The sequence below is a fragment of the Apteryx rowi genome, unplaced genomic scaffold (genome assembly GCF_003343035.1).
Source record: "Apteryx rowi isolate R43461 unplaced genomic scaffold, aptRow1 scaffold_30, whole genome shotgun sequence".
Classification (NCBI taxonomy): Eukaryota; Metazoa; Chordata; class Aves; order Apterygiformes; family Apterygidae; genus Apteryx; species Apteryx rowi.
In genome coordinates, this window is record NW_020449419.1 from 4,176,249 (window position 1) to 4,190,524 (window position 14,276).

The 14,276-nt window shown below is 40.3% G+C and overlaps 2 protein-coding genes across 4 annotated transcripts in view; one reads left to right on the forward strand and one right to left on the reverse strand.

Annotated features, from left to right (window-relative positions):
* LOC112968073 (synaptotagmin-15-like) lies at positions 1-12,452 on the reverse strand. Its single transcript, XM_026069913.1, has 8 exons — positions 12,446-12,452; positions 8,058-8,256; positions 7,212-7,357; positions 6,363-6,658; positions 5,343-5,513; positions 4,351-4,471; positions 1,479-1,658; positions 1-137 (listed from the first exon to the last, which is right to left on the reverse strand). The coding sequence occupies exons 1-8, from the start codon at positions 12,450-12,452 to the stop codon at positions 1-3; spliced, it is 1,257 nt and encodes a 418-aa protein (XP_025925698.1).
* LOC112968071 (GRIN2-like protein) overlaps positions 6,649-14,276 on the forward strand; it is a 41,549-nt gene continuing 33,921 nt past the window's right edge. The window contains exons 1-4 of one of the 3 annotated variants that reach the window (XM_026069903.1): positions 6,649-6,688; positions 7,190-7,420; positions 8,083-8,182; positions 9,329-9,512. The gene's annotated coding sequence lies outside the window, so the exon portion shown is untranslated. Of the gene's footprint in view, positions 6,689-7,189; positions 7,421-8,031; positions 8,183-9,199; positions 9,210-9,328; positions 9,513-14,276 lie in introns of those variants that run through there. The other 2 variants (XM_026069904.1, XM_026069905.1) reach the window with 2 other exon arrangements.

Sequence of the window (14,276 nt, forward strand, 5' to 3'; positions counted from 1 at the left end):
TTAAGTGCTGTGGCAGAGAGCATGCCATCGTTTAACCAGCTCCTTGGGCTTGCTGATCATCTCGTTCCAGTGTTCTAGTTCTTTGCCCCGAGTGTACATGAAGGGCCCAACTACTACACGCCCCAGCAGGTGTGCTTCTGGGGGGGGAAAAAAAAAGCAGTTAGTGATCAGCACCTGTCAGTGCTTCTGTTGAATCCTCACCTGAAGTTAGAATATTAACCTTTATTTCTGAGATGCATGTTGTGAAGTTATTTTCAAACCAAAGTTTTCATCAAGGAATTCATTCTAGATCTCAAGTTCCCCTAGTATCTACGTGCTAAGATTCAGCATTAAAAGGTACTGCAGTAAGCGAGTATTTAGTCAGTTCAGGCCTACTCTGTTGCCTGGGCTCTAAATGAGAATCAGTTTAAGGCATACAGATCCTTACCTGCCCAGACCCTGTACCTCAAGTTTATTGTGGAACTGTGCCCTAGTTTTGGGCATCTGCAACCTTAGTAGGATTCAGCTGGTGCTCTCGCTTGGGAAAGAATACATTTAGTTACTGGAGCATCAGCTGGGAGTCACAATATGTGAGGTCTGTTTCATGCTCTAACACTGACCACCCTCTGCCAATGAGCAGATCATTTCTTCATGCCTGAGGTTTTCAGCTGTAGATGAGGAAAATAATTTGAACCTGCCTTACATGAACTTCAGAATGTAAAGCAGTTGGTTGCCTGCAAGTGCAGATGATGAAAGATTCAATTATTGATCCTAGTACAAGTCCTTGTCAAGCCTCAAAGCTAAAAAAACTACCTGAAATCTCATCTAAAAGAAATTTTTTTAAGAGCATGTGAATCCAAAGGAGGTTATTAATGTTTCATTATTGAGATCATATTTGCACTGCAGGAAGAGGTGTTTGCCTTGTGACCAGCAGAAACATTGAATTCTGGTTTGCTCTCAGAGCAACCTCCTTAATGGAGTTTTCAGCAGTTAGTAACAACTGATTTCAAGCATCGGGTTTTCTGCCAGGAAAAGGCAATGTTTGTAAAGTCTCTTTCCTCTCTCTCATCTCTTGAACTGTTGTGATAATTAGAACTTCTTTTCCTCTTTCAAATTTGGTTAAGAATGGTTAATGGCTTCAAAATTTATGGGTTGTGGGCCATATACACAAATGTTCACAGAACGTAATTGCATAAGCTTGTTTCCTTAGGATACCAAAATGAAACAAAAGTATAGCTGCTCGTATATATGGACAGTGACTAGTCTACATAGTTCTAGTCATGCCTTATGTTTAATTTTTAGCCTTTGAAAGACAGACATACACTTACTGCAAATAAGTTGTTCCGCTTTTTTAAGAAACAGGCTGTCAAATACCCTAAACCTCTTTGATTTTTTTATGATTATTGCCAAAAAGGAATGAATTTCTCTCAGGTTTAAAATATCTCTGCAATATGTAAGAGATTTATGACATCTTAAATGTAATAATTTATATATCTTACTGTCTCCCTCGATATTCTGGAACACAGATAGACTCAGGCTTGCTGTATCCAGGTCTGTCTGATCTGCCTTGAAGCTGAAGGTTTCATTATACACTGGATTGAGGGATCCCAGAACAGCTGCTGTCTTTTTACTTTTGATGAATTTATTATGGTTCATTAGCGAGACTTTGACATATACACCTTGGATTAAAAAAAAAAAAAATCAAAAAATACATCACAGGCACTTGGGAGGATAGGCTGAAGGCAATTTCAGACTTTTAGGAGTCAATAGTAGTTATATCATTAGATCATGAAAGATTCAAGAAACATAAGGCAGTAATGCAATGCATAACATGAAGTAGGGAGTACACAAAGTACTTAGGTTGCAGTGCACTTTCCCAATACAAAAGCTGTTGCTGAAAGGAACAGCCTTACTCTTACCCTGCATCCTTGATCACTTATTTCTGTGTCTTCCCTTCCATCTGATGGAGTTGGTTTTTCTTTTTTTTTTTTTTGAAGGCTTAGTTTGTTGGATCAGTATCCATTTCATATATTCGATCACATGGTCATTCGATCCAACATAAGGGAGGCTGTGAGGGGTGGACCACCTCTTACAGCTACAGCCTGCACTTGGATCAGATAAGTTTCGGATAAAACTGAATCCCTTTGGGGGAACAGCATTATCCTATTCAAACAATCCTTAAACAAAAGGTTTTTCCAATGGCTGCTAAGGAATTTTGCTGCCCTGCTGATAAGGAATTTTATGGAAAATTAGAGGAAAAGATGTGAAAGAATGGTTTCAAATGGTCTGTCTGCTGTTTTTCTTCTAGAAAATATTATGAAAATGGTGGGGGGAAGAAGTGGAGGAAGAACAACAAAAAAATCTTGCTTTGCTTCCTGAAGGTAAGGTGACCGGTATTACATTGTGGTGTTATTCAGTAGATCTTTGAAAATGAGATCCAGGGTAGTCTGAAATTTTCCATTCTTCCTTCCTCCTCTACAAAATTTAGTGACAAGCATAAAGAAATTTCATCCTAATTGCTAGCTAAAGATTTGTTCTTTTCCAGTGAAGCAGTAAGAGATTTCCTGCTGCTACTGTGTTTATTACTCCCTGCTATTCAGTTCATTAAAGTTAATCTGTATAGCAAAAACRATTAGAAGTGTCAGGACAGATCCAGCACTGGCAAGATCCTAATGTCACTTTGTTATTTCCACAGATCCAGTAGGCTCTCATTACTGTTTGGGAGGTTGCAGGCTTACCAGAATAGGTGCTTTTTCTGTCAGGGCTGTGCTACCTGGGCATTATTTCTGGATTACCATGTAAACTATTTGTATAAAGTCTGATTTTTAGCTATTTGTTACTTGCTTCCTTATTACTACTTAAATATATTTAACTCACTAGTTTTAATCTAAAAATATTTTCTTACTGTTCTATACTGTGTATCTTCCATCAAAGATTAGTGTCACATTAGAAAAGAGCMCTATCTCTACAAAACTTTTTATTTCAGTTTTTCTTTAGGATTTACTGGAGCATCTGTGGTCCCTAAGTCATGCTTGAAGGGCTTTATCAAATGAAAGAACACCCAATGCATTTAATTTTCATTTGTTTTTATCTCTAGTAATGTATCCTGCAGAACTGTCTTCTGACAGCTCCTCCTTCCAGAGAGTGCCTGTGACTCCTGCTTATTAGAACGAATAACCTGCAATATACTGGCATTAAATAATGTGGAAGATTAATGTTAGATCTGTGGAAAGAAACAAATAGAATTCTGGCTCTCGGTGCTGCAGAACTTCAAAACTGAACTATCAGGCAGAGATGAGTTGTATTAAGAGGTATTCTCCCTCTCTTGTAAAGTTATTGACATGATGCAAAATTAGGAACTTTTGCTTTTAGTTCATAGTGTTATTTTGCCATTCATCTTCCAAGAACTAGTCATATTTTTTTCTGGCCATCCTTATCTTAGCTGTTTGTTTTCTAGAACTAATGCATGATTTTTTTGGTTGTCCGTTKTTTCTCCTACAACAAGTGCACAATGAATAAGGTATGATTGTGCTAATTGGAAAGCTGTGTATTCTCATCATCTTTGCTGTGTAAGTCGTCTTTTACCAGTTCTGCCCTAAACAGAGCAAATTCATCTCTATGTAGATACTGTTGGGTATATTTTACGTTTGTATTCTTTAGTTTCAGAGCCCTTCAAAAAATCACTAAAGATGCAGACACATTGAAGCTTGGTTCTTCCATCTGTTTTAGCTACCCCTAATGTTTGAGTGTGTAGATAAACGACATTTTGAGGTAGTCTCTACACTCAACATCTCTGAGGCCAAGGACACATGAGCAGGTTCCCTCAGGAAAACCCCAGCTGCAGTAAGGGAGGAAAATTGCGACTCCATCCTGTGATCCCCTGAACTGAGGTCAGGCTGTCCTAAGCTGGGAATTTTCTCCCATTTCARCTCCCTCCCAGGACAGCTGTTCAGTGTGAGCAGTTGTCCTGCAGTAGCTACCTCTAGGCTTTTGCCTCAAAATTTTTTGCCTTGGGGCAACTTTTTAAATGTAGCTGTTGCCTGAAATGCCACCTTCTTTGGACTGGAGTGCAGTAAAATAATGTTGCTTACTGCATAAAAGCACTGAGAGATCAAGAAAAAAAAAATGTTACTAAAGATGTGGGACAAAACATTTATTGTGACACGAAACCAAAGCATAGCAGAACTGAGCTATCAAAATTTTATTATCCTGGTAACAAAGTTATGGTTTGTTTCTACACAAATTAAATCACCCTGATGTTTATTTTTTCTATGGAGATTCACTCAGCGCAAGCTTGGGCGGACAGATGAGGAAGGAGCAGATTAGAACAGGAATTCTGGAGCTGATAGCAGAGAGGAAGGTTGCACTTACTGGCAGCATGGCTCTCGTCCTGGAGCTTTAATCCCTTTGCTCTCAGAACCACTACAGTGAGACGGCCCAGGTAGTCATTGTAGCTGAGGGAGAACTGGATATCACCATACTCTGAAGGAGGCTTTGGAAGCAGAAGAGCACTAGTCAAATATATCTGAAAACCTCTCTGACAGACAAATGGGGGGAGGAGGAGGGATGCTTCTTCACATCAGTGGTTTCTGCCACACCAAGGTGTGTTACTGAATTGTGATGGCTTTATCTACACTACTGTAACATTTGATAGAAACAATTGAAAATACTGTCGCTATATATGTATTTGCAGGATATTCTGACTTGGTCCTTCCTTGTTTTTATTTACAGGGATAGATATATTTAGTTAAGCAAACAAGATAAGTCTTTCCAGTCAAGGTCCCAGTTTTACCTGATACCTCTCCACAGCATGCTATTTAGATGACTTAAAACAGTGATGCAGACAGCCATTCCCTTCCTCCTTCCACTGGGCATCTGAGTTGCTTCTTTATTTGCTAATGGCCAGATTTCTCTCTTTTTGTGGATTTATGTATAGTGGTAGTCAAACCCTGCTGTCTTGCTACAGTAGTATTGTTTCTTGCTTCAGGCTAATATGCATAAGAAGCCTCTTTCAGCCTTCCTGAACTTCTGAATTTGTATCTCTTCCAAGTGATGCCTGTTTCCTCTCATCTTGTGCTTTTTTCTATTCTTACTAATTCAAAACAACAATAGGCGCTTTCTCATATAACTGTCTCCTTTTAACTCATGTAACTGTTTCCTAGCAATTGGATTGATAATGATTATACCAAGAGCTATGGAGTCACAAATTAGTAACATGGGAATGTTGATACCAAGTGTTTATCAAATACTTTTGCATTTGATACAGTATATGATACTATATTCTTCTACCTCGCCTATATCCCTCCAATACTTGTAAGGTGAGAGGGAGAAGTTCAATGCTAAGCAGACTGGGGTGTGCCTACCTCCAAGTTTTCTTTCTCCAAATCTCTCCATATGACTAGTTTGCTGTCATCAGTTAGTGTTTCATTTTTCAATGGAAAGATAACTTGGCCTAGGAGATGGTGCTTCTTCTGCTTATCAACGTGATAAACCAAGAATTTCAGAGTACTTTGGAACAACATTTTACTGGAAACCTGTACAGGAAGAGGAAGAATATGTTAATAAATGTAATTGCATCTGAGTCTTTTCTACTCTGGCATGACTTCAAATGAAAATTTTTTCAAAGTGTGTTAGAGGTAGGTGGAGATTTCCTTTGATTATTTAAAGTCCAGTTTCTTAATCTGCCTAAAGTTTTAGCTATGCAGGAATTGAAAGATCCAAGCTAAAATAAAATTAGCTCATTTGGAAAATGTGAAGTTAGCTGGCAGTTTTTCAGCCTGTATATATCTAGTATTATTTGATGCTTTCATTTCTAGACACAGAAACTTAGAATTCTATAAACATTCATTTTTCAGTTGTTTGAACCTCAAACTTTTTTTAGTTTTAAAGCTTGTGTCTTGTGAGACCATAAGCCTTCCTGAAGCCCTTGAGCTTGGGAGCCAGGCTCCTAGCTTTACGGCACTACACAAATATTATATGATACATGTCGAATCTATTATACAATACATTCTAGTTTCTAGCTTGCTTCCACAGCAAAGAACCTAAAAGCTATGAAAGCCTTAGTTAAACTAGGTTGCTCCTGGACTTCTAGAGCTGCTGGGCTGCCAGCTGCTCAGCTCTAGTTCAGACTCCCATTTTCGTTCTTCCCAGGACAGCAAAGCCTGGAATCTTTGGTGCAGTCCACATGTAAGATCAGTCCTGTAGCCACAGACTTACGTAGCCCAGGATCTCCAGAAGATCCAGTAATAAATCTTATCGCCGATGAAAACGACTTGTATTTTGGTAGAAGTTTGTAGAAAATTACTCATTTTCACAAAACATGTACTTTGGTTTGACAAGTTAATATTTGCAAACAAAAATCTGCTTCATCAAAAGGTAAGTACCTGAAAAACAAAGTTTTCATCAAACTGTGGGTTAAAGGTTTTGCGTTTTTTTTTGGACTGCAAGTACCGTCTTTCATCAGGCAGCAAGTAGATTTTCACAAATGGACTGCAGGAATCAGCAGGAGGCTGCAGCTTTCTGACTTTAATCAAGGAGACAAGGAGCCTTTCTGACTCTTGCTCATACTCTATGGAGAACCAGAGACGGCCAATGCTGCCCTCAGGAAAATCTGTCTCACTTTTGTCTTCAGGAAACTTGTACAGCTCTGGGTTAATGGTCCCTACAACATAAGCTCCAGCTTCACAAAACAAAAAACAAGCACCAGCAGGTTAGTCTCAAGACTCAAGCAGGCATTTTTATAACCACTGCTGTATTAGGAAAACCATGTTAATCTCTTTGTTAACAATCTATCGTTGTATAAACTCAGGATTTGAACTCCTTTTCCCTGGAGTGTGAGAGTAATTGTAGGCTGTCCCCCTTCTTTCTTTCTCTTATTCTTGTGACTGTACCTTGATAGTTCTGGATATTTATTGTTGCAATAAACAACCTTCTCTGCAAGTGGTCTCTCTGCTGTATCTGGAGGCAACAATGGGACACTTCCTGACTACCCCCATGTTGTTCCTTTATAAAAAGATAGAATGAGAGACTGCTTTGTGTGCCTTATGTGCAAGTTTACACAGCAGTGGAAAGAGTGGCTACATTCTGGCCCAATTCTTATATTAAAAAAAAAATTGTACTGTGTAGTGTTTGGGGCTCTTACTGTATACTGCTATGTATGGTATGCCCCCAACAAGCCTGCCTCAAAATATTCTATTTCCCCTTCCAAAAGTCCCACTTTGGCAATGTCATACCCAAAGAATGAAATGATGACCGTGGCCCAGACTGAGGAATCATGTAGGGATCACTCTCTTCCTGAATCTGTTCTTCATTCATCAAGTTAATCCAGTCCCGCCCATGCAGTGTTGGTGGAATGATAAATGGAACGCTTCTAGATCTGCTCAGAACAACAACAGCTACTGACTCTTCAGGTTTAAATACGAAAATCAAACTTGGTAACAGGGTAATATGTTTACTGTTTTTACCTCTTGATTTTGTAAAAGCTGTATAGAGATGCATAAGTAGAAAAGATAATACCCTTTGTTTTACAATTGATGTTATCTGTATAATGCCTAAAGTTCCAGCTAGGGATATCAGATCTTATGTCTTCAGACAGATCCCTCACTTTTCCCTTTCTTCTCCTTTGGAAATAATCTTTCAAAGGAAAGGAAGAATCATCTGCAACTTTTTGTTTTAGAGCCCTGAATTACACCAGTAACTAACTTCTTAGAGAGCCTCCTTTCAAAGCTGAAGTCATATTGTTAGGTTCTCAGATGTTTCATTCTGAGACTACTGGGAATGACTCTGGCCCATGGGCCATATTTTTCTAGGTAACATAAAGCTGTCCATGCACTGATTACACTTGATGGCAATATCTCTTTTACTATTGAATTGCATAAATCAGAAATAATCATTGCATTCATAGTAATAGTGTTATTTTCCTAAAGAATGAAAGAAAACATGACTGATGTTTTTATATAATTTGGGGTCTCATTTATGTCTGTACATGCATATATATAGATCATCTCTCATTTGAGTTTTGACAAGTTGAAATGAGTGACCAATAGCCTGTGCTCTAAAAACAAAACAAGATTATGCACCTTGTACTTTTTGGCTGAATTTCAGAAGATGACTGATCCTGCAAAATGGCCTTTGCTGGTGTCGTCGTGACAGGACTAGTGAGCTCTTCATAAGAAGAAAGGAGGCAAAATTTCTTCCAGAGCAGGTACGCAGTAATTCCAATGAGAACAAATAAAAGGATCCCTCCTATTACACCTCCAGCAACAGCAACTACTTGTTCTGTTCAAACATAGAAGCACATAAACCAGCATAGCAGGATCAAAGTTATATAAGTTTTGGCGGAAGAAAAGGACATTAAAATCGACAAACTTATTTGACCTACATTCTAAAATGGACTTGAAAATGAATTTTTAAATGAAGCATTCTACCCACATGCACACTTTTGTCTTTGGATGTAGCATGGCACAACAGCTGAAGATGTATGACATCAGTAGTGAGCGATTAGAAAGTGTTCAGATACTCTGACAATGATTGCAATCAAGAGACTTGGGGCAGGGGGGAAGGGGAAACAGTTGTACTAATATTTTACCTTAGCATTGAAGCGTCAGCACTCTCATAACAGAAGAAAAAGATACAGTGAAGCACCTAACATAAGGTACCATAGTTTTGTTTGTTTCTTTTTTCTACCTGTTCATCTATGTTGAACTGACACTAGAACCTGGCACAAAGAACAAGCAAAGCTCTGGGGATTTTTTCTTTCTAGGGATGCATACATTTTCTGATCTGGAAAAACAAATTTAAGTATCCCCTAAACACTATTTCCTGAATCCTGATTATTTCAGATAAAGCCAGATTCTGTGTAATTTGCATTTTGGTTGTTTTTGTAGTTTCACAGCAGTAAAACTGAAGACTTAATAAATGTCTTTATGAGGAATTCCTCTAAGATAATTTCTCATCAGACCAAGGTCAGACAGTTGATAATAGGCTCAGTTCATTGTTGTTCTGTGGCCTGTTTACACTGAGTATGCTAGAGTAAAAGGCTGGAGAGACCACTTCTACACTGTACCTGACACCCAGCCTGTCTTGGCCTACCACTTATCTATTACTGGTGCACCCAGGCGTGACTGGATCTCAGCTGAGAACTGATCCTACCAGCATCTCCTCTGTCTGCAAAAGAGCCTTAACTGCAGAATTCTCTTCCACTCTGCAGTCGGGGGGCAGCTCAGGATCAGGTGAGGGCTGCGTACTGCCCTGTCTCAGTTATCAGGGTCTCCTCTGAAATGGTGGGGGTGAGGAGAACTGGAGTTCTCTCACAACCAGTACTGACTTTTTTTCCCTTCTCTGTTTCTAGGGGACAGACAGGATGAGATGCAGCTCTGGATCTGCTTCCAACCTTGGCTCTCACCAGTGATTCATTTCCCCTTCAAACACCAGAAGAAAGCCCAACAGGGTAGGCTTGTCCGCCTCCGACCCCAGGGTTTCAAGGCTTAGGCTGGAATGCTCTCTGGCTCAGGGCTTAACATTTGGAATGGAAGGTGAGTTCTGACCTGCGTCAGGGTAACAGATGATGCAAGCAGACTACAAAACTGCTTTCCAGGGACACATGGGCTGCTTTTCTTTTGGGCAGGGTTCCCAGTGTAAGAAAAAGATTGTTATTACGGCTGTTAAATTTCTCCCTTATCACTAAGGCAGTGAACTCCAGCTGCTTTCAGTGCCTCTCTAAAACATTCTTGCCTTTTCCTTTTCATCTTCTAACTATTCTGCTTGTATTTCTGTTTTTATCTTTGCTTCTTTCTTCAGGCTCTGAACTCTGTGAAGACACTGAGGGCTGGGGCGACCCTTTGTTTCCTCCTTTAAATCCCTGCTGAAAGAACTTGCACTTCTCTATGCAAGGATTTTCAGTGTTTACCATAACAAAATATCTATCTTGCCTCAAGCAAGCTTATATTACGTGTGTGTCAATAGTATTTAGATCTGGAAATAAGTTTAGTCAGAGTTTGGAGTTCGAAAGTGGGTGTTTTTCTTTTCTTTTCGGAAGTGGGTGTTTGAAGTGTTCTAGCAATACATGAAAAAGATTAAATATTCTAGACCTCAGTGTGCACCCCATGTACAAGATAACTCTTGAGTAAGATTGCTTAAAAATCTGAATAGTTTGTCTATGTGAAAATAACATGTAGCATATATATGGTATATATACCTGGTAAAGCATAACTGTGATTATGCCTTATTCCTTTCTCCTTTTTTTCTGCCTGTGCTTAGTAGGTGCCTTGCAGTTAAGTCACCTGTCTATATAAGAGTACAAGCAAATAAAGACAATATAAGCACAACGTATTCCATCAACGCTATTATTAGCTTTGAGTAAGAGCTCAGAAAAGTAATTTGATGCCATTTAATTTATTGATTAAGACTGTAAGGAGCACAGGAAGTCAGCTGCAAGTGCACATATTACTAATCTTTTTGCTGTTGCCATGTTGCAATCAGTGATATGGAATGTCCTTCAGCTACAGAACACTTGAGCAAATACCACGTGCTCCAACATTAACCTGACCATAGTGCCCCAAAGGCCTTTATCCCATCATATCTCATTTTCCTGTTTCTGGTCCAGTCATAGGAGCCAGGTTTTTTTGCAACTCCCCTCCAGGTGTATTTTGCCTTAGCTCTCTGCAGGAATTGCCTGGCAGCTTCCCCATGAGTCATCTACTCGGTCATGTCTCCCACCACTGCAGACAGACCACTCTGCTCCTGGCTGTTCCGGAGCAACTGGCACTTTGCTGCCCTTGCAGCCCCTAGGTGGGCTGAATACCTTCCGGCAGTCAGCCGGGCTATTAGGACAATAATTGTTCTGAGGAACAGGAAACAAATGTCTGTTTGTTATGGATTAATGCTAATAGAGACAAATCTGGTTGTGCTAAACTGGTAATCTAGTTTCCTTTTGTAAGAATGTACAGTATGAAGGAATGTGAACTCAAATTCAGTCCTGAGCATGGAAATTCTCTAAGTGTGCCTTCCCTTTTAGTTTTGCAGGCCATACTGAAGTATGTCTTTACACATTGTCAGTGTCTTATAGCTTTAGAAGGCCTGACTCAGAAACACGCTTTAGTTTAGTGCCAATGAATGTAATAGAAAACAATGGTGCACTTCATACAGGTGTAATATCAGCAGTACAAATGTTTATATGGTTGGTGATTTTAGTCTCTTTTCTGACATATGTACGTTAAAGAAAAAAATAACATTTCAAGGGCCATAAAAGTTGAAGCAAGCTCAACAGGACTTTTTCTCTGTTTCACTTGTGTCCTCTCCATTCCCAAGTCTTTACTGCTCTCAGCAGTTGTCCTGTGTTCTTCTCCTGAAACCAGTCTGTCGCCTTTTAGCACTGACAGTAAGCTGAGGTGTGCTGTAATGCAGTGCATGGTACACAGCTGTGTCCAGATTTTGGAGTAAGAGAATGAATTTCCAGCCTTTTTAATGTGTTTACAGTACTGAATTTGTTCATTGCAGCATGATCTAAATTATTTCTGACCCAGCTACTGTCATTGGGTCAAATTCTGCTTTTTTATTTTTACACAGTGGTCAATAAGAGGTGAAGTTTTATCCGTTTCATTGAAGTTCCCTGTGATTTAATGAGTAAGGAGAATTTGGCTCATTTTCTTTTAGTTCATCTTATCTGATAGATAAGCAACAGAGCCAATAGCTTAGCCCACAGCGTAGCACTAATCAGAAAGTCAGCCACTGAAATAAGTTGAATCCATTGTGTCTAAGGAGAAAATACATATTTATTAAATAACTACTTGTCATCATGAGAAACTGATGATTGTATTCAGCTGCGACACAGGATCGTGGCATGTGGAGATACCAAAGACCTGCTGGAATGCTTCAGCTCTGGATGCCCTGTGCCGGTGGGCTGCCCGCCCTTAGTAGCTACTACGCTTATCTTAGCAAACAGAAGTGCTGATGGATACCTTTCTGTGTCTGCTTTGGGGTTAGATCCCTTTTTGCTTAGGTTTTGATATTTTTATAAACTTGTTTTAACCTTTACAGTAAGCCTTTTGGAGTTATGACCGGGTAGTTCCTCCTCAGAAGTTTTAATCCCTATATAAATGCCCAGATTTCTAATGTACGTACAGTATAAACCGAATGATTTGGGGGGGGGGGGAGTAAACTCTTTACACCGGCTGTTTGCTCTCTGACTCACACAGCCAGCCAGTTAGGTGATGGGAAAGCATTCGAGGCATAGAATAAAAATCAGAGACGAGTAACAGACCTGCAAGTTACGCAGTGGCGTTTCCTTAGCAGGCTCCAAAAGCAGGTCGGACAGCCGGACGGCCGTTTAAGTTCGGAGGAGAGAGAGCCGAGCTGGTTTCTTGTCCAACCAAGTCTGCCTGCAGCGTGCGTGTCTGGGGATCGGGGGAAGGGGTGCACGCCGGCCGTGCCGTGCCGGGGCGGCGGCTGCGGGGCGCGGGGCACTTACCGGGCATGGGTGCTGGGGCTCCGGGCGCTCACAGCCGCCGCCCCATCTCCGCTCCTCGCCGCCCGCCCGCCCGCCCGCCCGCGGTCCCCCCGCCGCCGCGGCTGCTGGCGCTCTTGAGGGCGGCGGAGCGCTGGGCAGCCCCTCCTCGGCCCGCCCCTCCTCGGGCAGCCCGGCAAACTAACGCGCAGGGCAGAGCCCCGGTGCCTAAGTAGTAGTAATGATGATGATGATGCTAGTTCCCTGGTTCGGGTGGGGAGAAAGGCGAGGAGGGAGTTCCAGCCGTAGCTAGGGAGCTCCGGCAGCGCCAGCTGCCGCCGCTGCGAGTCAGGGCGCAGCGAGCGAGGCGGGCAGGAGCAGCCAGCGCCGCTCTCGCCGAGCCCGCTGGTCTGGAAGTTGCTCCTTGTTAAATTTTGGCATTTCTCAGTCGCTTTTAAATTCGTAGTGAAGTGTTGGAGCTAAAATGTTTGCATAGCGAGTGTTTCTCAGCTTAATTTCTTCCTGTAAAATCTGAATCAGACTCCTTAGGCTGTTTTCAGAAAATGAGATATTGTTTTGCCTATGTTTAAAAAAAATAAAAAAAAATCCTGCAATCTGGCCTTTTAATAGCTCTTTAACTACCAGCGAGGGAGGGGGTTTTGGAGATTTGCAGAGGAGTAGCTATTGTACCAGATAAACATTCTGTCACCCCTAAAAAAACTATGCAACTTTGGCTATGTGAGATGCTTTTGAAAACTACAGTTATGCGCAGAAAAGACTTTGATATTAGTAGCTTAACTCTTAAATTTTCTGTAGGGAAAAAATAGCATGCATGCAGAATTTAAAGCCTTTAATAAAATACCTACGCACAATGAACCACAGAAAGGCTACTTAGGCAATCACAATTACAGCTTTTCCTAATTGTGTTTACAAATGTAATGATTTTTAATGTTTTGCCTGTGTAATAAACATAGCTAAACGGATCTTAACTAACAAAATTACCTGTGCATAGTTCCGAAAGGAAGTTATTCAGTATCACTTTTTCTACTTGCTTGCCGATGTTGTTTCTTTTTCAGAAATTATGGAAGAATCAATACCTTGAATTTAATTTATGACTGTGTTTGTATTCTATATGCTTCTTCTGTTCATGACTTGGTATTGTATACATTTGCTTAGTGCCTTTTAATCTAAAACCTGAAGAAATATGTAGGAATTAAATCAGTGGGATTCTAATGACATTTAATCAATTTCTGTGGAATTTTAGAATTATTTTAATAACACTTAAAATGTCCTGCTGTAGATGTAGTTTGGTTTATCTTTTTCTATTTAATTCTTTGAGACACTTCTATAGGGAAGAAAGTGTTTAGATAACTTTTACATTAAAAAGATAAAAGTCCTTATATTTCAATTTTGCCTTTTTAATATATTGTTAGCTATTAAGTGACTATTGCATAGTCAATGGCCTTTGCTATTCCTATTTCTACAATGCATTAGTAGGAAAGAGCAAAAGGTCTATACTTTAATATTACGTTAAGAGAATGAAGTATGCCACAAGGGTTTTGCACTCTTGAGGATACGTCTTTACAAGCAAGATTAGGACTACAGTTTTGAGGTGTGTGACAAGGCAATGACTGGCTGCTCTCCATTACAGTATTCTCTTTTCAACTCACGTTTTCCTCTGCGTGAGGAACGGTAACATTGCTCAAAACATCTGACTGCTTTTTAGAAAACTACTGAACAGTTAATGATCCTAGCCAGATGCATCGTCTGCTGTGCAAACCGTGCCGCTCATGCGGGAGGATGTGAAGTGTGTGTGTCTGGGAAGCAAGAACCAGCTGCTGATTCAGCTCTTGTT